Raw genomic sequence first — 26,019 nt, 5'->3', positions numbered from 1 at the left:
CCCTGCAGTACACTTTAATAGGTTTCAGATAACTAACCTTACAAAAGCAATAAAAACAAAATGCTAGAGAAGCCAGCTGAAGTTAGATTAGATTAGAAGTATTTTATGATGCTTGAAATCTGCTGCATAGAAAAGATAACAATTCTGTTTTGGGTTTTTCTTTTTTCGGTATCAATCAAGTTTACTAATATATGTAATACAATTCAGGACTACAGAGAAGTAACTTAATTGCCTAAAACTTAATAAAAGGTAAAAATGTATTTTAAAATGAACCGTTAAAAATAGTTCTTTGGGAAAATAACAAAGAACAATGTTTAGATTGGAATTTTGAATAAGCTGAATTTTGCAATTTTTTTAAATGTTTAAGTGCCATTCCATAACTGTACTAAAAACCAAACTGTTATAAATTATAGAACTCAAACAAGTACCTTTAAATATCTAATAACTTATTTGTGTCAATGAATAGAAAAATGGTCAAAACATGCAGCAATAAAAAAGACATGATGATGGGCAGAGAGCTAGGATTGTCAATTCTATTTTGTCAAGGTAAAAGTTGTCAACAAGAATTTACAAGCTATGGTAATACTTCACAAGTAAATGAAAATGATAATGGAGAATGCCATTCAATGGTAGCAAATCGAATGTTAGTAAATTGTTCTCACTTCATATGACTTAGCTCTGTATTCCCGAGAATTGAGACTGGCAGCATTCTTTGGACGAATAACAGCAACATACGCATCTTCTATGTTTTCTGGATTTCCCATTGCTTTATAAAACAAAGAAACCCTTGAAAGATTAAATCAGAAGACACACTCACTTTGAAAAATAATTTAAAAAATAAAATGTTGATTTTTCTATCTCAGAATATATACACTACCTAAAAAGCAAGTCAGAGATGACAGTATCTTACCATTGAACTATTGAAAACCTTAGCTTATAATTTAAGATTACCTTGTGGTCCTTTTTTCCTTTTCTATTAAAGGTAGTTTTTTAAAATGGGGATACATACTTTCATAGGTCTTAACAGCATAAGAATCGGTCTTATGGACCTAAAAAAAGGTGATACGATTATAAAATGTCTTGTAAATACTAAGTAAATAATGACTTGAAATAGTAATTCAGCATAATACACACTTATTTTCCATAAATTGCAAGTGAATGTTAGATTGTTAATAGTTTGGAAGCTGGAAATAGGTAGCTGCCATTGACATTCTTTCCAGTCTCTAGAAAGAACTTTGATATGTGACATTTGGATGAGCTAAAGTATACTGTATAATTTTCATTGGAGGTGCCTATCACAGAGTCAAAAACATTCAGTTAGTTGATGAAAGCTTTCTGATGATGACTTAAGAATATTTTCCACTTCCTTTATCAATTCCCTAGATAATTGAAAACTTTTCTTCCAGACACACACACACACCCCTACCTACATATGCACACTTTTCCCCTGGACTAATTTTAAGTCTCTGTTGGGCAATTTCCAACAAGTAACTGAATTTCAAGTGCTTTCTTGGTTGTTGATTAGTTCTATCTCCTCATTAACTGCTACTATTAATTTTTTTTATGGCTAGACTAAAATACTTCTCTTTGTATTGAATATATTTTATTTATTCTAAAAAAAAAAAACTTCCTCTCATTTATATGCCAGTAAATTTCTAAAAGAACATCAAAAAAGGAGTTGCTTTCCTGGCCATAATGAAATGAACATCCTTCAGTGTTTTTTTAAAGCCCATTAGGCATTAAAATGATCTGTTCATATTTAATGAGTTCCTTATTGCTCCAACTCTCATACAAGAAAAAGAAATCAAGTAATTCTTAGTTTTCTAAACACAGTCTAAAGCAGATCAGTTCTTGTGCTGGTCTACTCATATTAAAAAAAAATCTATCAGCAAAATGCTTTATTTGATAATACTTACCACTTCTCCAGAATATTTGATATCATACATCAATTTTTAAAATATAAACAAATATAATTTTTTTTAAAAACCATGAGGATTGTAAGTATTTTGTTTTTACACCATTTGATGTTAACAAACTCCCAAAGAGTCTAAAAAATGATTTTCAAGAAATATTCATACTTGAAACATTTGAAATAACATGAAAAAAGGAAACAAAGTCTTAAGTTAGGAAAAGAAGAAAAGCTACTAATATATGCAAGCAAAACTGCTAAGGCAGGAACACATGCAAAGGTCCTGGAAGAGAGCAATTTGAGCCAAAAATAATAGAGAAAGGTATAACTAGAGTTTGCAACATGTTTTAGACAAGGGTTTAAGTGACTAAGTATAGGAAATGTGTGGCATTTTGTTATATGGATCATTCTATTCTGGAAAATGCTTAGGTATAAATAATATGCTGCCTGACTAGTGAGGCCTTTATGAGGAAGCAGTTCTCAGTTGGGGATTTTACCTACCTGGGATCATTTGAAAATATGTAAGGGCATTTCTTTCTAGTCACTATGACTGGGGAGAGATGCGGTGTACAGATGCCCCCATGTGGCAGGTTTGTCAACATCTCTTTACTACGCTAGACAGTCTTGTTGAACAACATGCCAATAATGTCTTTAATAAGAAACATTCGCTATATAAAGTACAGATGGACAAACTCAAAAAGCCTTTTGCAATGGAAAAAAAAAAGATGATTTAGTACATGAATATGGTTATTGTAAACCTAGTGAGCAAAAGACAAAACTGACAAGATGATTTACCAGTTTGCAAAGTAGATGCTAACAGAAATTACCAACAATGATCAGAAAGTGTAACTTCATGAATAAAACCCAAAAAATGGAGCATTATCTTAAAGTTCTGTAGATGTTCCTAAGACAGAAAATGATTCCCCCTTCCTCCATCCTTATGCAATGTTTCTCAACCTTTTAAAATCCATGCTAAGTTTAAATAACCAAATCAAACCAAAAAAACCCTTATCAATCTGCATAGTTGAAAATTGCTGATAAAATGTATTTTCTTTTTATACCCATCAGCCAATATGATTTTATCAAGATGTCCTTAAGTTTTTATTGCATTTACTTTCTAAATATATTTAATATGCTTTTAGAATAATATGAATAATTGCAAACACCTATAATGTTTAATATGTGCTATACACTGTGCTAAGTGCTTTACATGTATTAACTCACTTTATTCTCCCCCAAACCTGATGAAGTAGGTATTTTTAATTGTTATCTCTGTTTTATAGGTGAAAAAAACTGAGGTAGAGTAGCTAAGTTACTTACCTCTTCTCTATTTTCCTGGAACAGTTTAATATTTTATAGCATTAGAACATTAGAGAGATGGCAACTAAATATCAGTAAGAATTTCCATACAGGGATTTGTTGACCATTAAAAACTTCATCCTTTTGCTACACAAATTGGTGTATGGTAATAAAGAGAGAGGAATAATAAAGCAGAATAGAAAATAGTCATCGGTGTGACTTAGCTTGCTTTTTCCTTGCCCTTTCAACAAATTCTACCAGTCATCACTTTACCAATATCAACAAGCATCAGTAATTTTCAAATTCTTTCTGTTAAATGACATTCTGTTCTGTAATTTAAGATATTTAATAATCCTCAAATAACTTTTGAAGGCAATTATACTAAATCTGGCTAACAGAGAAGGAACTAAGTAATACTGGAACTGGGAACCAAATGAATTCCTATAGTGAACTACAAGTACATTTACGGAGGTTATATGCGGTAGCATGATTTCATCCGCAGTATATCTAAATATGCTTTATTATCAGCTCCTACTGTAGTTCTACAACCTAATTCTAAGGGGAAACCAACTGACACATTACACATGGGATTAAGGGAAGGATACCATGGAATGAATAATTTGTTTTTATATTGTTACGAAAACGTTTTGACATTTCCTCCAAATAACATGAGGACGTCAAAGCATTTAAGACGTAAGGTAGAGAGAAGCATTTGCAAACAATTTGTGAAGACATATAAGCTCTCCAAGAGTGAGAGGGGAATGGAGGTGAGATACTGAGTCAGGTAAGCTAGATCAAAGATTTCTGGTGAAGCTAAAAACACATGGAGAAACTAGCAAAGAAGGAAAGTTAAGAGCCTTAGCGAAGTTTTTGTTGGAGAGAGGTGCAGAGAGGAGCGGCGAGCTGCAAGGGCAAGCTGTGAATGCTTTCCCTGAAATGACAAAAATAAACACTCTGCTTAGGAGGTTTTTCCTCCGCCACCACCCATTAACGTCCACTACCAGGAAAGGACGAGCATGCCTCTTTGCTCAAAGAGCTGCCTCCCATAAAGTGGCTTTGGCTTCTCGGTAACTGCTTGTAAGAAATAAAAGTCCTCGCCTGGAGAAACTAGATGTGGATGGAGATAGTTAAGCCTCCCACCTCTCTGTTTTCTCTCGCTGGAGTCTGGATCGTGCTCCTCCCCGTCTCACCTGTGAGGGAGGCCGAGCACCTCCCGGGCCGCTACATTCAACTCACTGGGTGGGACAGCCACCTGCGGGGGCGGGGGACCGTCACGGCTTTCTCATTCCTCCTTCCCTTCTCGTTCCCAGCGGCCGGGCCCAACTTCCTGTGACGGGAAAACACTCGATCACCACTAGAAGCCGATCGGCTCCGCTCTCCACCCCGCGGCTGGAGGGCTCGGCTCTCTGGACTCGGAGAACCTCTTGCTCACAAGCTCTCTATTGTCCTTTCCTCTCCTCGCACCTCAACGCTATGCACCCCTCACCCTCTCCCGAAACTAGAGGACTCGGGTCTTCAAGGCCCTTAGCTTTCCCTCCCGCAGCTACCGGGGCGAAGAGATCACTTCCGGGTTCACATCCCTTGCAGCCTCGCGGTTGGTGGCGGAAGAGCTTCCGGGTTGGCGGCCGAGCTGCTGCTGTTCCTGCCGCTTCTCTTAGGCAGCAGGCTGTCTGGGGCTGGTGGTGGACGGCTCGAGGACTGGTGTGGCGGCGGCGGCGGGCGTGCTAGTGGCAGAGCCGGAGGCAGTGGAGGGAAGGAGGGCGGTCCGGCCTGTGCGCGCGCGGGCGCGCGCAAGACTGGAGCATGAGCCGGACTTGACCGCGAGGCGGAGGCAAGAGCCACCGCCCCCTCTTCCCCTCCCCCGAGTGAGGCGGCGCGGTGGCCGGAGAAGGATGTGGGGAGCCCACCCAGTCTGAGCCTTGCCGCAGGCGCCTCCGGCTCGCACAGCGTTCGCCGCGGGCCTCCAAGTGCGTACCCTCGGCCCCAGCAGCCTCCGCCCGCCCGGCGCGCCGGGGCCGGCGAGGAGGGGGCGCCCGCTGCGAAGGGGGCACCGGCCCGGGTAGGTGGGGCAGATAGAGTACCTGAGGTCACCAGCTTAGCGCAAGTGGCAGAGGCGGCAACCGCCGTGGCAGAACTGCAGAGCTTATCCTCAGCCCGGGAAGTAACCGTAAGTCTAAGCTTCGCCATGCTGGTCTGTTTGAAGCTATCTCAACCCATTTTGGGCTCCGAATTTAGCGCTGCCTAGTTCACGCCTTCCCGGATCTCTTACAAATGTGTTTCCCTTCTCTTGTGTAGGATTGTCTGTCTCCATCTATGAACTGGCAACATCCTCTATCTGCCCAATGGGAGCTTTTCTCCCAGCGAATTTTCAAGCCTTTGGGTCTCCGTGGCGCGCCCCAACCTCACCATCTGGATGCATCTCCTTGTCCCGCTGTCCTCAAAAGATCTGTGCCCTCCCGCTTTTTCTGTTTGTACCCCCGACCTCACAGACTCCGCCGCCCATCCTTTGAGACGTAGAAAGCCATGGGTTCGGCTCTTGAGTCTTGAGCGGGTGGATGGATGAAAGTGCTCTGCAGGGCTGTGATGGGTGGGGATAGGTGCAGATAGCTCTAGTGAACCTTTATTTTTGCAGCTTCTACCACCAAAACAAAAGAATAGGCCGCTCCTGTGGACCTTCATTTCTCTCCTTTTCTAACTGTGTATGAGCTGTTGTGTACGTTGCTGTTTGAGTCTCAGGAAATTGCAATTAGAGCTGTAATTAAGCATCTCCCAAGGAGATTTTGAGAATTAGTCTCACAAGCTCTATTCATTCGGAGTGGCATATTGAACAATCTTGTATTGAAATGAAGATCCATTCCAGATGAGATTTACCAGTAGATCTGAGAAATTAACGTGAAAACAAAAGTATGATGTTTCAAATGTGTTTTGGATACCTTTAGGTAATTTTTAGTGTTTTGAATTTACATTTAGTTCTTAATTTACAAAGTGTGTGTGTGTATGTGTATGATGTGAAAATCTTTCTGTTGGAAGGTTTTGCTTTGTTAGTGGTTAAAAAATTAATGATTTTTTATCATGTCAGGTTATGTTTGATAGGTTATTACTTTAAATCCTTAATTCCATAGAGACTTTTTTTTAATTGATGTGGATCAACCATCTACAGAGGTCACATACCGTTGTGCCTATCACTACTCCTTAGTTTAAAAAAAAATTAACCGTGAATATCTTCAAAGTGTACTTCCAGATTTTGGACTAGGCATTTTTTTCTTGTTAAAATTTGGTTTTCTTTTCAAACTGCCACTGCAGAATTTTCTAGAAATTAGATTTTAAAAAATTACAGTGCTGTCTGTGACTAGACAATAGCTCTTAATGAAACTTAATGCATTTTATACTTTTCAAGGCACTGTAGGCAGCAAATGATAATTTAAGAATAATTTTCCTCTGTGTGTTGCGGGTTCTTTGTTATTCTCTAAATGACTCTAATGTAGACTGGTAGCTTTTTTTTTTTTTCTGAAAACGTCATTTTGTTAAGAGAGATAGATGTACTTAATAATGATTTTTTGTTTGTTTTCAAAACCTCCTAGCCATTGATTTGGGACTTTTATTTGATTTGTAACTTCACACTTTACAGATTTTGTTTGAAGTAGGCTCAAGAGCTGTAGCTCCAGCTGTCTCTCTGGAAATGTACTTTACTGACTTGTTTCAGAAGCCAAGCACTGCACAGAGTTGAGTATATTATTAAGGGTGTGGCTTTTGCTTTTTGTAAGATTGATCAGTTTCCAAATAAAAAGAGCGAGTCCTGTAGTGAAGTGATGGGCAATTGACCCCCAGTATCCTTTGATGTAGGGTAGGGAAAATAGGAATGTATTTACACATTATGCTTTTTCCCTTGCCCATTGCACTGGGAATTTTGAGTTTTCAATATGAAAGTGTTTCGAAACCATGCAGGCTGTGCCACAAGTGTGGGCTCTAACAGGTGGTTTCTGAGATATGGGAGAGAAGTTATGTTAGCTACTCTTTTATACTCCTATAGTACTGCCCACTTTTGAGAGTTGGTTTTCTTTCTTTCCTTTTCTGGGGTGTGCATTTGAACTTGTGAAAGTGAAATATGTGTGTTTACAACTTACTTGTAGGTAAGTTCAGGCTAATTTTCATGTATAAGTAGATGGAACTATTAATTAGTTTTCATATATAAACAGATGGAAAAATTGTGAATGAAGTTTATCTGATTCTCATTGAATGGAAGTTAGGAAAGATTCCTCAATGCTTTGAGTACTTTACCCCCTTTGAGGATGCACACATTTTACTTAGATGAAATTTTAAAATACTTCTGTCTAATATTAGACTTTATATATGACACATTTCCCAAAACAGATTTGAGAGTGACTCAGTCATTATTAAAAAGACTAGTCTGAGGAATTTCAATGCATGGATCTATTTCTTTTCTCAAAGTGTGATTTGCTTAGGGAATAGTAATTTTGGGACTCTATTTTTTAGACAACCTCAGACTACTACTTATTTTTTCTTTCCCAGATAACTTACTTTCATACTCACTTCATTTCAGTAAACCTTTACTGAATGTCTATTATGTGGAACTACAAGGATAGATAAGATTCCTTTCTTCATTTGCCAGTTTGACTGTGATTCTATCCATCTGCCTTTACAGACATCTCTAATAAGTTTTTGAGTCACTTGATCGTATTTCAGCATTATTTCAGATCCTTTTTTTCTATGAGAATTAACATAGCCATTTATTGAGTGCTTAATTAATGCTAGCCACCATGCTAGGTGCTTTATATACATTATCTCATTTAATTCTTAGAACGGACCTAAGAAATTTTTTTTTAGTTTTATTAACAGTTTTTTTTTTATTGATTTATAATCACTTTACAATGTTGTGTCAAATTCCAGTGTTCAGCACAATTTTTCAGTCATTCATGGACATATACACACTCATTGTCACATTTTTTTCTCTGTGATTTATCATTACATTTTGTGTATATTTCCCTGTGCTATACAGTGTAATCTTGTTTATCTATTCTACAATTTTGAAATCCCAGTCTATCCCTTCCCACCCTCTACCCCCCTGGTAACCACAAGTCTGTATTCTCTGTCCATGAGTCTTTAGATTACACATATGAGCGATCTCATACGGTATTTTTCTTTCTCTTTCTGGCTTACTTCACTTAGAATGACATTCTCTAGGAGCATCCATGTTGCTGCAAATGGCGTTATGTTGTCGGTTTTTATGGCTGAGTAGTATTCCATTGTATAAATATACCACATCTTCTTTATCCAGTCACCTATTGATGGACATTTAGGCTGTTTCCATGTTTTGGCTAAACTGACCTAAGAAATATTTTATCTCCATTTAAAAGCCACATAGATTCTGGTTTGTAGTAAGTAACATTGACTATTGTCTTACTTGTTATATGCTAGAAAAGATATGACATTAAAATTTCTCTGTAAGGGGAAGAAGTTATAATGTGGTTAAAATGGTTTTTTCAATTAAAAAATAACTTTAAAAATGGTTTTCAATTTTCTAATAATGCTTTGAATAGGTTCTAATTTCATAAGATACTAGTATCTTTTGTTTACTAGAGCAGATGAATTATATCATATCAAAATGTAATTTTCAGTTGTTTAAACCTTTGAAAAGACAATTATGAAGTTCATTATGTTTAACTGTAATAGATCTTCAGGCATGTGTATAGCTTTTTTTTTTTTAATTATTGGGACCAGGAGCCTATAAAATGTACTTAAAAATGTATATATTCTCCAGAGCAGAGAATGTATTGAGCTATATGAAATGTCTTCAGCTTTAAAAAATTTTGACAACCATCTGATGTCTTGGAGAGTTTTGGTTTCTGCAATGAAATGTGTTCCTTCTATTTAAAAATGATCTTACTCATCTATTAGTAGGATATATGCTTTATCAGCAATTTCGTATGGTTCAATTTTACTACTTTTTGACCCTCACATTTTTAAAAAGATAATCATCCACCGTCAACTCTTTTCACCAAGTTTCATTTGTATTCTGTTTTTTTTTTTTTTTTCTTCACGAAAAACTGTGAACAGTTAGCCATTCGTTAGGCTAAGGCCTTTTGCTTCTGGTTACAGACACTTGTTTTTAGGACAGTAGAGCAGATAATTATTCCTCCTCCAGGTATTTTGGTATTTTGGTAATCTTTGGTATTTTTTTTTCATCCTCAGTCTGACATACATATATTGTAGCTTGACAAAGACAGTTTTTCCCCTTTAAGTGTAGCAAAATTCTTGATACTTAGGTCACTGTATTTTCTAATTGGAACAATATTGGGGACAGAATTCCAATTCAAGACGTAACAATGATAAAATCATAAGTGCATTAGGTGTTGGGACCCTAGAGACGAATAAGTCAAGATTCCTTTCCTTATTGAACTGTGAAATGCCTATTTAAAATCCATGAAGAGAAAGAAAATTCATTTTAAAATATTGAGATGCTTTTATGCCAAACAGGTATAAAAACATTCTATTAATGTATCCCCTCAGGGTATTGTAAAGGAATGTATGTAAATAAATAGCCAGAGTTTTCATTCTATTTCCTAGCCTCAAACAATAGCCAGTTATCATTTGCTGTAACACTAGATGTTGTATATTACATATTGATATAAGATTTTTAAAATCTGTTTTGAAATAATTTCAAACCGAATAATAACAACAACAACAATAATAATAATAGAAAAGATACCAAAACTGTACAAAGAACTTTTATATCTCCTTTACTCAGATTCTGCCATTTTTCATATTTTACCACATTTCTTCCATTGCCTGCCCTCTTTCTGTCTCATAAGTACATTATATACATGTATGTATAAATACATACATACATACCTGTTGTTATAGTCTTTTTCTGAACCTTTTGGAGCAAGCTGCAGACATGGTGTTCTATCACCCATAAATACTAGTGTCTGTTTCTCAAAAACAAGGCACTGTCTTATATAACTCTCCAAATTAGAAAATGAGCGTTGGTACAACACTACTGTCTAGTCCAAAGAACCTATTCGTATTTCGACAACTATCCCAACAATATCCCTTTCTTTTCTAGTCCAGGATCCTGTCCAGGAATACATGTTGTATTTAGTTGTCATGTCTCTTCAAGCTTCTTCAGCTTCATTTTCCCCTGTCTTTCATGTCCTTGACAGTTTTAAAAAGTACAGGCTTTCCATTCTGTAGGATGACCCTCAATGTAGGTCCATGTGACACTTCCTCATGACTCCAATCAAGTCATGCGTTTCTGGCAGGAATACCACAGAAATGGCCCTGTGCCCTTCTCAGTATATTGCATCCATGCTATCAGATCATGCTGCTACTGGATATTAACACTTTGATCATATTGGTATCCTTTTGTATTTGATCAGTTTTTGTGGAGAGGTATTCAAAAATTATGCATCTTGTTTCTCACCAAACCGTACTCACTAACCTTAGTATGGGTATCAGAGATGACCTCCGCCTGAATTAACTACTTTTATAATGATTGCCAAGTTCTGTTTCTCTATTTCTATTATTTCTTCTATATATATTAGTTAATACTTTATTGTAAAGTAGAACTTTTCTTTCTTATTTATTTATTTATTTATTTAATCAGTAAGGACTCATGGGTTTTGGTTTTATTTAGTGTGTTGTGTGATTTGTTACTATTATTATTTATTTTGCTGTTTAAATTGTGCCTGATTTAGCCAGTAGGGACCCCTTCAAGCTGGCTCCTATGCATATTTATCATGCTCCCATCTCATTCATTGTGCACTTCTGGCAGAACATGCTCTTCCTGGTTCATCTTGTACTTTGCTTATTCCAGCCTTGGAAGCAGCCATTTCTCCAAGGAGCCCTGTTTGGTTTTTGTTGTTGTTATTTGTTTTTGTGTATGGTATTTAAAAACAAAGATCTAGGAACTTAGTGTGTTCATTGCTACTGGGGTGTCATTGCTTATAGGGACTAGGAAATGTATAAGTATTTTAATATGGTTTGTGTACACACGCATATATGTATAACATACACACTTACATGTGTCTATAATTATTTCTATACCTTTGTGTATATGCTTTAAAACTAAGTTTGTTCCTATACTTCAAATTCCAGTCTAATACCCTAGGGTTCTTTTTAGCATTTGCCCTTTCAGTGTTTATAATGCCTTCTTTGGCGGTAAGAAACTTAGCTTCACACTAGCCTCAATATAGTTATCATGTGTCCAGTTGTTTTGTTACCATTCTCCATGTCATGTAGATCATTACCTCCCTGTATTTTCTCCTACCACATCCTGCATCATTGCCTGCTGAGCCTGCTGGCCTATGCCTCGTTGTAGATCCACAACCTCTCATTGGGCCCACAGCTATGTGTAGCTCCCTATCTGCACACAGCACCCCATTATCTTTGCATCTGGGTCAGTTTGTTCACACCTCTGCTGGCCTTCCTGACATGCCTTCAGTGCTCTGCATCCTCAACCAGCATGCTGACTACTTTGCATAGCTCAGTATTTCATTAGTTAATTTTTAAGCATGTTTTCAAAGATTTACAAACATACATATATGTGATAAAATATTTAACTCTATGGTATTCCATTGTGTGTGTATGTGTGTGTGCATCCAGACACAGACACACACACGTACACACATCCCTACCTACCTGTGGTAGAATGATTAACAACCATAAAGTCCTCCCATCCTGGTATGAATTCCCCTTGGCCAGGTGGCTCTGCTTCTTCTCCCATCTATTTCTCTATCTCCTGAGTGTTGGCTAGCCTTATGATTTGTTTTGGCCAGTGAATATGGTGGAAGTGATGTGTAAGTTCTGGAGCTTAATCCTTAAGAGGACCTTAAAGAAGGCTTCCTGTAGCTGTTGTGTAAGGAAGCTGTTCTAGTTTATAGGAGGTTGAGAGCTCTCTTAGAAGAGAACCAAGATGTCCTAGTTGACAGCTTCAGCCAATAGACATGAAAGTGGGCTATCTTGGACTCAGCTGATTTATGCTCATGTATACCTATCTTTGCCTTATACCTTCCAATGTTTCTGTCTTGAGGATATCTCTTTCCTATCCCAGGTATACAAATTTCTTTCTAAATTTTCTTCTAACTTTGTATTGTCTTTCCTACCAATTAGGAATCATGTTCAGTTGCTCTAGAATTTGAAAAAGAGTGGTATAAACAAATTAGCAGGGCCATTTTCCTTAATTACAGTTGCCCTTCATATCTGCAAGGGGTTGGTTCCAGGAACCTATGCAGATGCCAAAATTCATGGTTGCTCAAAGTCCCTTACCATCAGCCTGCCATATCTACAGGTTTCTCATCCTCTAATGAGAAATTAGAGATAGGCTGTCCAGGGCTGTTACAGTGGTTCCACGGTGTTATCCGGCATTCGGGCTCATTTGTCTTTCATTTCAGTCATCCATAGCAGGTGCTTGTTACCTTTTGGTCCCAGGATGGCAATCCAGTCTGAGCAGCAATTTCTTTCTATTTCTTCTTTCATCATCCATGGCTCTGTTTATCTTAACTGAGGATCAAATCTGGTTTGGTAACTATAACTTCTGGAGATGGGGCCAAGACAAAGGAGGTTCCCCATAATAGCAAGTTCTTGTGAAATATTTTTTCCATTCTTTGAAAAAAATAATGCTGATTTTGGTTTTTGTGTCATAATAAATGTGTATGCAGAATAAGGCCCCAGAATCTCTTCCTTTAACCTATTAGGCAGCTGGGTGCTATTTTCCCTCAGTTATTTATAAGCCAGCAGGGAAATCAACATGATTATATTCTCAAATTGGAAACTAATGTTGTTGAGAACACAGAAGTTTATTATTATATTCAATAAGTAATATTAATTAAAAGTGTTTTATGTGCCAATGACAATGGTAAGCAGTGGTGTAAAACTGAATATGGTGTGATCCTGTCCTCAAGTTTACCACACAATTGGGGAAGCAGGTTAAACATTTCATTATTGTATTAAATGGTATGTTGAGTGTATTATCAAGTTAGTGAGGCAGGACATCTAACTGTTAGTTGAGGGTTGGAGAACTATGATCAGGGACCTTGACAGAGGGAAACAGCTTCTAAGCTGAAACCTGAATGACTAGTAGAAGTTAGTCTATTGAGGAAGAGCTTACAGGGGCATGGGAAGAAAATTCCAGGAGCTTTAGTATTGCAGAGATGGGCCTGAGTTATAAGAGATAGGCTATGATAAATTCCGGTCTTGGCAGGGACTTTTTCTTCACTGCTTAAGCGCTAGGAGCCTTGGAAAGTTTTAAAATGTGATTGGACAAGATCAGATTTGTCTTAAGCTAGTTTTTGTGGGGGGCATGCTTTTGGGGGTAGAATCTGGAAGCAAGGGTATCTATTAAGTAGGAAGTTTATCTGATATCTTAAAAATTATAACATATTAGTTAAGTAAATATTTATTGAACACCTGTGTGACTATAATGTGGGAGAATGAAGAGATATGTAAAGCATAGTTCCTATTCTCAAGGAGTTTGTATTTTTAAAATAACTAATCATTATATATCAACAATATGAGGCAGTATATGAGTCTTATGGCTTCTATCCTGTAAGATGAGGGCAAGTAAGAACTAGAACTAAAACTTGATCTAAAAAATTTTACTGATTTAGGGGGGAAAAGTTAATAAAATTATATTATTAAAAAAAAAACTTGAACCCACACAGAACTAGAACAAATAATCCTAAAATGTATATGGAACCACAGAAGGCCCCAAATTGCCAAAGCAATTCTGAGATAAAAGAATAAAGTTGGAGGTAAAATCCTCCCAGATTTTAGACTATGCTACAGAGCTACAGTATTCAAAACAGTATGGCACTGACCCAAAAAACAGACACAGAGAGCCATGAAACACAATAGAGAGCCCAGAATGAAACCTGTTCACTTGGTCAATTAATCTATAACAAAGGATGCAAGGATATACAATGTAGAAAAGACAGTCTCTTCAATAAATAGTGCTGAGAAAACTGGACAGCTCAAAGAATGAAATTAGAACATTTTCTATACCATATACAAAAATAAACTCAAAATGGTTTAAAGACCTAAATGTAAAGCCATAAAACTCCTAGAAGAGAGCATGGGTGAAACACTCTTTGATGTTAATCATTGCAATATTTTTTTGATTCAATCTCTCAAGGCAAAAGAAGGAGAAGCAAAAATAAACAAATGGGACCTAATCAAACTTAAAAGCTTTTACACAGCAAAGGAAACCATCAAGAAAATGAAAGGACAACCTAAGGATGGAAGAAAATATTTACAAATGATGTGACCAGCAAGGGTTAATATCCAAAATATATAAATAGCTTATACAGTCAATATCAAAAAAACAAACAATTTGATCAAAAAGTGAATAGACATTTTTCCAAAGGAGACATACAGATAGTTAACAGGGACATGAAAAGATGCTCAATATTGCTGATTATTAGAGAAATGCAAATCAAAACCACAATAATGTATCACCTCATACCTATCAGAATGGCTATCATCAAAAAGTCTGTAAATAACAAATGTTGGAGAGGATATGGAGAAAAGGGAACTCCTTTACACTGTTGATGGGACTGTGCATTGAAAAATAGTGTGGAGGTTCTTCAGAAAACTAAAAATAGGACTACCTTATGACCCAGCAATTCCACTCCTGGGGATATATATGTAAAAAATGAAAACACTAATTTGAAAAATTAGATGTACCCCAGTGTTCATAGCAGCAATATTTACAATAGCCAAGACATGGAAGCATCCCAAGTGCTTGTCTGTAGACAGTTGGCTTAAGCAGATGTGATTATATATATATATATATATATATATATATATATATATATACATGTGAGATATATATATATATATATATATATACACACAATGGAATATTACTCAGCCATAGAAAAGAATGAAATACTTACTACCTTTTGTAGCAATGTGGATGGATCTAGAGAATTAAGCTTAATGAGATAAGTCAGACAGGGAAAGACAAGTGCTTTTCATTTATATGTGGAATCTAAAAAATAGTACAAGTGAATGGATATAGAAAACAAACCCACAGACATAGAAAACAAACTTCTGGTTGCCAAAGCAGGAGGAGGTGAGGGAGAGACAAACTAGGGGTTTGGGATTAACAGATACAAACTACTATTTTTAAAGGAGATAAGTAACAGGGATATACTGTATAGCACAGGACATTATACCTATTATCTTGTAATAACCTATAATGGAATATAATCTGCAAAAATAATCACTATACTGCACACCTGAAACTAACACAGTATTGTAAATCAACTATACTTCAATAAAAAAGCTTTTAAATAAAATCATTTTAACCATTCTTTAAAAAAAATTAAATCCAAAAGATCTTTGTGGCTCTAAAGCCCACATTTTTCCATGTATCCTAGCCTGCTTCAGTAACACTGTATCTCTTTACCTTATTTAATTATCAGTATATGTCTACAAATTACCTCTGAAATAAGATTAGAGTGCAATTAAAATGGTTTTCAGTTTGGGACACAAATTAACGAAAGAGCTCCACCCTGACTTTCTCTGGACAGTCTCTGTGTTGGATGGAGTATAACCAGGGAGATAAACGTTGGTCAGAAAAATTGCCATAGTACTTGAGTAAAACAGTTGTAAGCAGTCTTGATATTAGTTTCTGGGAAAATTAGTATTGAATTGATAGGACATTGGAGGACAAGACTGTGGTATGGCATCCCATGTCACTAGATAGCTGAATAGTTTTATTAATGTTGAGTCGTTTTTCCCATAGTTAATATATAGAGCAAAGAATGAGAAAGGGGCACACACTATTGCCAATAAATAAATAAAGCAGTGATGAGTTTTGATGTTACTTTTATTTCCAGAAAGCAGTTGTAAAGATTATTCTTTCAATCTTTCTGATGCCTTACTTAATTTTTTTATGCATTTTTTCCTTTGTCAGTTTTATTATGTAGAATTAATACAGTTTGCACATACACATTATATTGCATGTAAATACATATATATAGTATATACTGCACATTTTTTTAGTTTACATATATGTACTAATTATTGTTTCTAAGAACAGATTAGATTTTTAGCTTTTAAACTTACATGGTTATCAAAGGAATAAAGCCAACTACAAAATAAGAATCAACAGAATACGGCAATCCAATCATAAAGGACAGTCATATGTTTAAGAAATCAAAATAATAATTAGTTCATTTGTGTCCTTATTATTATTATTTTTTAGATTCTTCATATAAATGATGTCATATGGCATTTTTCTTTCTCTTTCTGGCCCACTTCACGTAGAATGACAATCTTCTGGTCCATCTATATTGCTTGAAAATGGCATTGTATTATTGTTTATGGCTGAGTAGTGTTCCATTGTATATTTGTACCACGTCTTCTTTATCCATTCATCTGTTGATGGACATTTGGGTTGTTTCCATGTCATGGCTATCGTAAATAGTTCTGCTGTGAACATTGGGGTGCATGTGTCTTTTTGAATTTTATTTTTCTCTGGATATATGCCCAGGATTGGGATTGCTGGATCATGTGGTAAGTTTTTTTCAATTTTTTGAGTAACCTCCATACTATCCTCCATAGTGGCTGTACCAATCTACACTCCCACCAACAGTGTAGGAGGGTTCCCTTTTCTCTACACCCTTTCCAGCAACTGATGCCTTACTTTATATTAATCTGATTAACTATTTTTGACTCAGGTCAGATAAAGTTGGCTGAAGATAATAATTTGATTCTTTGGTGTCTCTCAGCTTTTGTAAGGATATGTTTATCATGTGATCTCTCCAGGCCTTAAGTTTCTCATCTGTAAATTGATGCCCTTGGAGATACCATCTTCTGAAGGGTTTTTATTGCTGCTGTGAAATGTGACTTGACATAACATCCACAGAATTACTTTAAAAGTTAGAATGTGATTTTCTGATTGGAAAAACATTACCTGTTTTATAGAATAGAGAGGACTAGAAAGGAAGGATAAAGGTTGGGCTGATAACTTGGTATCATACAATGTAGAAAAACAAGGGAATTTGGAGGATGGGGATACTTCTAATTTTTTTAACTATTCAGAAACTCTGAATGTGGGTTAAATACCAGTTAATGTAAGGGAATCAGAAGTGAAAAATCATAAGATTCCTTTGTTTAAGGATTTTGTAGTCTGGTACGTTTTTCAACTGACATTCCTTGAGAGAATTGAGCCTTAATATTCTAAGCTAGAGGTTCTCAAAGTTTAGCATGTGTCAGAATCACTGGGAGGACTTGTGAATTTAGATTGCTTGGCCCTACCCCCAGATTTTCTGATTCAGTAAATCTAAGGTGGAACCTGAGAGTTTGAATTTCTAACAAGTTCCCACATGCTGCTGGTGTTGCTAACATCTGTTGTATCAAATTAACTTAATACTTTCTTATAACTGTAGAATGGTATTAGTTGTATATAAGCATTGGGAGAATTTTAAAAACAGTTCCTCCTTTTAAATCATGTTCTGAGTTCTTTAGAAGAGAAGTTCTGACAGGGGATATAATAAAATGAATGAAATTAACTATAATTCCAAACCTTATCTCATAAGAGAAGGTAAAGACAAAATTGCATAGACCTAGGAAAATTAGCAGTCAGGTGCAGGATCGATTGGAGTGGGAAAAATGTTTCTGGTCCATTTACACAGGAGCTTTTCTCATTCACCTGCTATCTAGAGTATGATTTAAAAGAGATCTCTATTCGTTTGGAATTTTGTGCCCTTAAACCCGGGTAGCATCACTCACACATCAAAGACCTGTTGTAAATGTAGCATGAACCATAACTTTCTCCATGATTCCTCTCATCGTCTTCCTTATTCATACTCTTTATTCATTGGTGTAGTTTGTGTATATTTCTCCCTCAATTGGATTTCTGGCTTCTAATTTTTGTATCCTATTTAACATGTATATACTAAATGATTTATAATTCAGTAGTCTGGAGTAGATACAAGGGAAATCTCAGCAATTAAATTTGGAAAAATATGTTGGGAAAACATTAGTGGGTTTATATTTTAATTTTAAATTGTTTATACAAAAAACGTACAATCTGTTCATTGTTAGTTTCCAAACAGTGTCTGTAGTCCAGACCTCTCTCCTCAGCTTTAGACATACATCTTTTTGTCTACCTCGCATCTAATAGGCCTCTCAAATGTAACATATTCAAATGTAAGCAGATCTTCTCCCTTCCCAGTCACATCTCACCTCCTACAATCTTCCCCTCTCGGTAATTGTAACTCCATCCTTCCAGGTGCCCAGGCCAAGAACTGTTGCCTTTTCCTTCTCTCTCGCCCCTACTTCCAATTTGTCAGCAAATTCTGTCTGATCTTAACTGTCAGAGTCCATCCAGAGTCTCATTAAGTATTCACTATCTTCATTGCTATCTCCCAGGTTCAAGCTGTCATCATTGTTTGCTTGGATTACTGCAACCACTTCCTAAATAGTTTCCCTGCTTCCAAGCTTGCCACCACCCCCGTTAGTCTTCTTAGACAGCCTGCCAGGAAGATAGGATGATCCTGTTAAACACGTCAGGTCATTTCATTCCTCTCCTAAAAACCCTCTAATGGCTTCCCTTTTCACACAGAATAAAAGTCTGGTGATTTACGATGACCTTTCAACACCCTAAACAGTATGCCTGCCCTCATTACACCTCTTGACTTCGTATCCTACCTCTTTCTTCTTCACTCTCTTTCTTCCTCACTCTACACTACAGTAACACTGGCCTGCTCTCTGAACCTTGAACACGTAGGGCATGCTCCTTTTTACTGGCTGTTTCCTCTGCTTGGGACGCTCTTGTCCCTAGATAACACATGGCTCCCTACTTCACCTACCTTACTCAGATTTCACCTTCCCTAATCGTCCTAGAAAAAATTATTACACCCCCAAATTCTATCTCTGTCTCAATTTTATTATTAGTTTTTAAATAATATCTTACACTGTTGAATATAGAGTATAAACATATATAGAGTATGGGGACAGGGGTTTTACTTTATTTTGTTCCTGCTGTATTCTCCTACATGTCTGGCACATGATAGGTGCTCAATAAATACTTGTTGCATGACTTTATTATTTTATCTGCTTAGAGGAGTATGGATTTCCTCCGAGAAATGCACTGACCATCATGTGCTTCTTGCGTAGGCTACCAGTCATTGACTTTCTTTTTTAAAATTAAAAAAAAAATTTTTATGGGCAGAGGTAATTGGGTTTATTTATTTATTTATTTTAATGGAGGTACTGGGGATTGAACCCAGGACCTTGTGCATGCTAAGCACGCGCTCTACCTCTGAACCATAACCTCCCCCTCGACTTTCAACCCTTACAATTCTGCTTCTCCCTTTTCTAAAAATGTTCTATGCTTCTCTTTTTTTCAATTTGAAATTACTGTTTGACTGATTTTTATTGCAGCACACTTCCCTGGCATACACTGTAGTTCCTAAATCCATGTATTATTTTGGGAAATAAGCATCTTTTAGTCCTGTGTGAAGTATATGAATTATTAATTGCTGCCATTGAATGTGGGATTTCCTAATAGTCATAGTCATATTTTGGTGTGCAACTTGCTTTTAGATGACTCTGTATCATGATTTATAACTTTACACCATAGATTCTTTCATTTTCTCTAAGAAAGGTCAGTACTTATTCCCCGTTATAAACCTGGATTGAGAGTACGTGTCCTGATTTGATTTTTGAGAGTTTTGTAGGCTTTAGTGTTTTTGTATAGCCAGTTCTTAATAACTACCTTAATTGAAGGAGTTAGGTCCCCCAGAGGCCCATCTTCCCCTAGCCCAACAAGACTTGAATTTTATGTGCTTTCTGTGGAAGTCACACACTTCGGATTTTTCATTCCAGGTATTGTGCCCTACTGTCAGATCATGTTTTGAATCATGTCCTAACTTCTTAGTTTGAAAGAGTGTCACTGCAGCACTTATGTTCATCTTGTTGTCATTTCTTCAGGATGCAGGGAAGCATAGGTGGCTCAAATCTCAGTTCTTCATATCTTTTTTAGATGTTAAAGATTGTTATATTCCTGTGTCCTTCATTTCTTCATTAAGACATATGGAATATAAAGTGAGTTCAAAAACATTAAGTCAAGTACATAGGGTTAAGATTCTTGTTTCAGCTGTTGGAGAGTTTCCAGGCCCAGACTAGGTCTGTGACTTGGACAACAGACAGTAGACATAAGGAAGCCCTTAACTTTAATTATTTTTTGTTATTGTGGCAACAGAATGTACTTAATGCTAAGATTCAATATCAATAGCTAAAGCTATATAAAATATAAATGGGTTCTTTCTTCCAGATGCAAACCAGTACTTGAATGTCAATGTGTATAGTAATAATAGGGGCTTTACTGAGACAACACATACTGCCACATGGCTTACAACCTCCTGTGGGGGGGGGAGCATAAGTTCAAAGATACACATATGTTTACCCATACTAGTGGGTAAATTGGAACTAACTTAATGTAAGCAGTAGAGAAAGGACTGTTATTATCTATGTGTCAGAATTTGATATTAAAATTATGTGTTTATCAAATAGGAAAATGCTCATGATAAAAATTAGGTACAAAAGAAAAAATTCCAACTTTATTATATAGCATGATCCAGTTCTACATTTAAAAGAAGGCTCTACACATACAGAGAGAAAACATGCCAATATATTAACAATAATTATTACAGGATTTGAGGATAATAGTGATCTTTTTATTTTCTTTTTTATACTTTCCTAAATATTTTCCAGTTTTTATATTCGGTATATAAATTCATTAAGTATTTTTAAAAGAAAGAAAAAACTTGGAACTAGATATAACTGATTGTCAGTAAGTCAGTAATAACAATGATGATGGCTACATTATATTGAGGACCAACTATCTATCAAATATTGAATGTTTTTGTGTATTTTGTCACTCTGTTTTATAATAGCCCAATAGTAGAGAACTAATTATCTACTTTTACTATTGGGGAAAAGTCTCAAAAATTTTAAGTAGCTTACAAGCTGGTAAGTCTTAGAGCCAGGATTCAAACTGAAGTTTGTCTTCAGAATTTTCTAAATGTACCATAATGCCTTCCCCAAATCATTAAACTCCTAAAGCCTATGCTTCTTTATGATAAAATGCAGGTAGGATTGTAGTGAAGATTAAGTGACAGAAGGTACATAAACCATAGGACTAGTTTTTTTTTTTCATGAGCTTCTCCTTATAGAGCTGGGCTTCTGCGTTTTTTTCATGAGCTTCTGCACAAGTGTTGTTCAATCAGTTGTTAAATATTTTCCTTAACAGCATTATCTGAAATTAACTCATTTTTATTAAACCTGTAAGTTACATTTCTTCACAGAAGAGCAAAGTGAGTCTTTTGAATGGAATTTTCTTCTTTATAGTTTTTATGTTTATATAGTGCAATTTTGCGGTCATTTTTGGAAGTTTCATTTTCATGAGGATCAATGATACTTTGTTGAAAAGGGTAAAACTTATGTTTCTCACCTTCTTTGAAAGCCATTTTAAGAATCCAGATATTTTGTTGAATGAGGTTTGGAAGGACTTCTAGTGCTTGCCAGAGTTCTGAACCAAGTCAGAGGTCAAAACAGTAAGCTTATCCAGTTTTTTCTCTCCAGATTTGCTTATATCCCTGAGGTAGATAGAGGTCCAGAAATAATATTCCAACTCCTTGCAAATGGAAGAAAGCAGTAGGAAGGAAGAGGAAGTGATACTCTCAACACCTTTGTCAAGTTTTGTACTTTTGTTTAGAAGTTATTATAAAAAAGCTGCTGAAATGCTAAGTATGACAAATTGAGTCCTACCTGATCGCTATTGTTAGAGTCAGCAAAATAGATTAGATACAGATTGTTTACTCTGATACTTAGTTGTGCTGTTGCTGTAGGTGTGAAAAACACCTCCCAGAAAATTCAAGGTAAGTATAATTTCAAGTATTACATTTTGGCTCTACCTGACTGTTTTAAGTTTGGATTTGAAAAATATAGACACTCTGAGCAATGGTGTTGACTGAAAAAAATGCACAATATGAAAGTTGTGAGTTAGATTTTTTTGAGGCAAAATGAGGACTGTAGCCCAGCCTAGGAGATAGCCTCTCAGATAGCTCTGAGGAGCTGCTCCAGAGAGGTAGGGGTAGGGGTCTGTGTATATATATATGATTTTAGTGGAGAGGAATATGTGTAGTGAAGCACAGATTTTGGCAGAAGGTTGCTGCTAGTCACGAAGAGCAGATGTCTCCATTAATGATTTTAGTGTTTTTCTAGATATGAGAAGATGTAAGAAATTGGGCTCATAAAATCTCCTGGAAATAGCTATCTGAAGGCCTATTCTTCCAGTTTTTCTCAGAGTGCATTCCTGATTCTCTACCCTGAACTCCTTTTAGGGTGTGTTCAAAGTCAGCGACTGCCTTGGCTAATGACTTCAGTCTTGTAGAAGCAGATGGCAAGTCATAATTTTCATTTGGCAGTGCCCCCTGATGGTCATAAATTCAACCATCATTTGGGAGGCATTTCATGACCATTTTGTCCCATGGTGCTAATAATGCTCATTCCTGGATCAGGTGAAGGTTTCATTGATAGGCCATTCACTATGCTATTACTGTACTAGGCCCTATTAATAGTAGCCAAAATTCTCTGGACCATTTCACTTACTAGTCTGTTATGGTCCAGGAAAGGGTTCCCTTTTGTTGCTTCTTTTCACATCTTTTTTCTGTTACAATCATTGATTTATACAGAACTACAAATCTGATCAACTGCTTCAAGTCACCTGGTTATCATTTATCAAAGGCTCAGTAACACATTTGGTAATGGAAGAAACAAACAATTTTTGTAAATGGGCAAAATACAAGTAATACAGCTAGTAGTATTAAGGTCATAAGTAAGAATTTATGCCAGGAACTTAGGTGTAGCCCAATATATCCCCCCGGTCGTCTGACTTAGTCTGTTCTGTACCAGTCCTTATCTTTAAGGGAAATTATATATTGGCTTTGTTCATAAGGCACCCAGCCCAATTTCCTAGTGTTATTAGGCTGGTTATCCCTAGTATGGTTTAATTGTTTCCAACTTAAGGGGGGTCTTAAACTTAAATGATCATAGCCTGGTGTACCCATGTAAATCCATCCCATAACTGAGGGAGTTTATGTTCCTTGGCTGAAATTTTGCTTATTGCTCTGATTGAGCTTGAGTAACTTTAGAAGAAAATTCATATTTATGGCCAGGGTTAGAGCAGATATCAATTGGCCAGGTGAGGGGCCTAGTAATATCAATAGTGTCCTGAATAGATCTATAATTTATTTCTTCTAGAATAAATTTCCCAAGGACCATCCAATTAAAGCCTTGGAGTAGAGAAATCCACCAAGGTAACCCAGAAGTACTGGATATAAGTAACTGATCATAAACCTAACAATTGGATTAACTTTAACTCTGCATAAGATTGTGAAATATGTTTGATTTATAACCAAGAGTGTGAGCAGTTATCAAAGTAATTGGTGTACAGGCCTGGTCCAACATCTTGATTCAGCTGTCTGCTTCGGATGTCATCTTCTTCTTATCCTGATCTGGTAGTTTCTCCCCTGTTTGAGCAGTATTTTAAGGTGATTTTAAGGTCTGCAGTCCTCTCTATAGGCCAATCCAGTGCAGGGGGCCTTTAATTGGCAATATTAATCAAAGAGTCAGTTTTCTTCAGTTTCACTGTGCATGAGCTAGTTAAGGGTACCTTATAAGGGTCCTTCCATCTAGGTTGGAGATAGTCCTTTAAAGTGTGTCTTTTCCAATATGCATAATCTTATAGTTGCTGGTCATGGAGCATCTAATCTTCATCCAAAGATAGATTACTGAGATAAACTTCAGAGACAAGCTTAATGTCCTTTTAATGATTCAATTAAACTTTGCACTAATATAACATAACAGCAAGGAACAGTATGGGAAGTGAGTCTTGGGCCATAAATACAGACCTCAATTGACAAAACTATAATTTAATATCCACCAAAATGTAATGTTTTTCTCTCTAAAGTCACCTGAATTTCTGCCAAATATAGCCAAATTAAGACTAATTTGTTAGCAAAGTAAGTCTGGTTTCAATAAACTTGGCCTGATGATTTATATAAGTGTAATTGATTGTGTATGCTTTCTTAAAAATTGGCTTTGCTGGAACTTTTTTTTTTTTTTTTGCTGGAACTTTTTATAAAGAATCTCAAATTAAATCTTTAAAAGACTTCTCAAGGCCAGGAAAGCCAAGCTTGTCACAGATTTCACCTGTGACATCTATAAATTTGAGTGAATTCCTCCCTTTTCAGTCTCCTTGAGATTCCTGCACCTGTTAATAGGTGGCCTTCCTAATTTACCTGACAAAACTTCTGGGAACATAAGAGTTTCCAGTCTCTGGAGGGATCAGGTAGACTTAAAAGAGAAATGTTTCAGTTCTGCTTACAAAGGTATAATTTACCAAGTTGCTGTAAGTCATAATTAGCTTGAGGGGAAGAGTTTCCTTATATCTGGACAACACAGATTAAAAGCCAGTGATATTTCAGACAGAAACCATAAAAATTAAAACCACATTCCCCAGTTCACTCAGTCCTATGTAACTAGTCCTTTTTGTTAACAATTTTATGAAGCCATCAAGTTTTCCACTAGAATTCTTTAATTTCTTATCTAGTTCAGTGGTATGATCTGAAAGTTATCAGAAATTTGTACTTGTCAAAAAGTCCTTTCTATGAATCTTCTTGAAGAGGAAGCATTTTTGTAAAGGCTTCAGAGTAAAACGACTGACTATGAATGGCAGGACTTAAGAAATAGTTAAAGACCTGATTACAAGACAGTTGACAAAGACACTTGGTTACTGTTGTGACATACAACATTTCAAGAAAATAAATAGAGTTATGACTGATAGCATTTTACCATGACATATCAAATTTTTAGGTATTTCATATAATTTATAGAATACCTGCATTAATATTTATCCATAAAATATAACCTTAGAAGATTATTAGTCACTTGGCAATGCTTCCATGTAATTTAATATACCAAATGAACCTAATTAAGATCTCTCTTTGGGATGTTTCAAGGGCCTTTTGAAGCATCCCAAAGTGAGCTAGAGGTCAAAGGAACTTACTAGAATTTGACTTGGGAAGTTTGTAAAAAAAAATGTGTATATATATCAAAAAGGTTTTAAAATACTCAAATAGGGTTATAGGTCATTGTGAAACAATACTTACTTAACTAAAGTGACAATAAGATTTCAAAGGCAAATACTGAAAGTTATAACAGATTACTGGTTAAATGTAAAAGAAACATTACAGTCTGTTATGAAGAACAGATCAACATTTTAAGAAAACTTTGTCCTCTTAACAGAGGGAAAAACCAAATTCAGGTTTACACCAGCTTACTTTTTAAAATTTATCTACTCAGTTAGATTTATTCTAAACTTACCCAATCCTGACCATGCACAAAACTCTTAGGGTTTCTTTTCCCTAAACCTTTGTAACTTTCTGTGTCCATGTTAGTTTGTCCCTTATTTTTCTCCCATCCAGAAATAGCCAGCTTTAGCTCTAGGACAAACTTACTTTCTTTTCCGTTTAACAAACTGTAATTCCATTACTTTTATCTTCTTTTACTGAAAACATACATCCTGCTTTCCTACTGTATCCTGAAATATGTCCTTTATTATTTCTAGTAGCTTTAATTACATATTTGAGTTAGAATCCTCAACTCTTAAAAATCTTAATTTCTAGTGAAAACTAAGAAGTTAGCAATTATGAACTGTCTTTTTACATTAGCATTCTGTTAATTGGGAAACATAAATACTAATAATTTCTCTAAAC

General features: G+C 36.0%; 2 protein-coding genes across 14 annotated transcripts in view; one reads left to right on the top strand and one right to left on the bottom strand.

Annotated features, from left to right (window-relative positions):
• The window catches only part of KRIT1 (KRIT1 ankyrin repeat containing), a 31,895-nt gene extending 27,005 nt beyond the window's left edge, over positions 1-4,890 (bottom strand). The window contains exons 1-3 of one of the 6 annotated variants that reach the window (XM_072965019.1): positions 4,756-4,890; positions 4,399-4,535; positions 663-766 (exon numbers count right to left, since the gene is read on the bottom strand). In XM_072965019.1, the coding sequence (XP_072821120.1) occupies positions 663-764 (102 nt within the window). In that variant the 5' untranslated portion in view covers positions 765-766; positions 4,399-4,535; positions 4,756-4,890. Of the gene's footprint in view, positions 1-662; positions 787-4,348 lie in introns of all 6 variants that reach the window. The other 5 variants (XM_072965018.1, XM_072965020.1, XM_031679671.2 and 2 more) reach the window with 5 other exon arrangements.
• Positions 1-26,019, top strand: part of ANKIB1 (ankyrin repeat and IBR domain containing 1) — a 203,964-nt gene that overhangs the window by 77,720 nt on the left and 100,225 nt on the right. For 4 of the 8 annotated variants that reach the window (XM_015242062.2, XM_015242061.3, XM_031679670.2 and 1 more), the window contains exon 1: positions 5,212-5,375. The exons of 3 other annotated variants lie outside the window; for them this stretch is intronic. The gene's annotated coding sequence lies outside the window, so the exon portion shown is untranslated. Of the gene's footprint in view, positions 1-5,211; positions 5,376-23,540; positions 23,560-26,019 lie in introns of those variants that run through there. One more of the 8 variants, XM_072965008.1, reaches the window with a different exon arrangement.

This window comes from Vicugna pacos, chromosome 7 (genome assembly GCF_048564905.1).
Source record: "Vicugna pacos chromosome 7, VicPac4, whole genome shotgun sequence".
NCBI classification, from domain to species: Eukaryota; Metazoa; Chordata; class Mammalia; order Artiodactyla; family Camelidae; genus Vicugna; species Vicugna pacos.
This window is presented reverse-complemented; position numbering and strand designations above follow the sequence as displayed.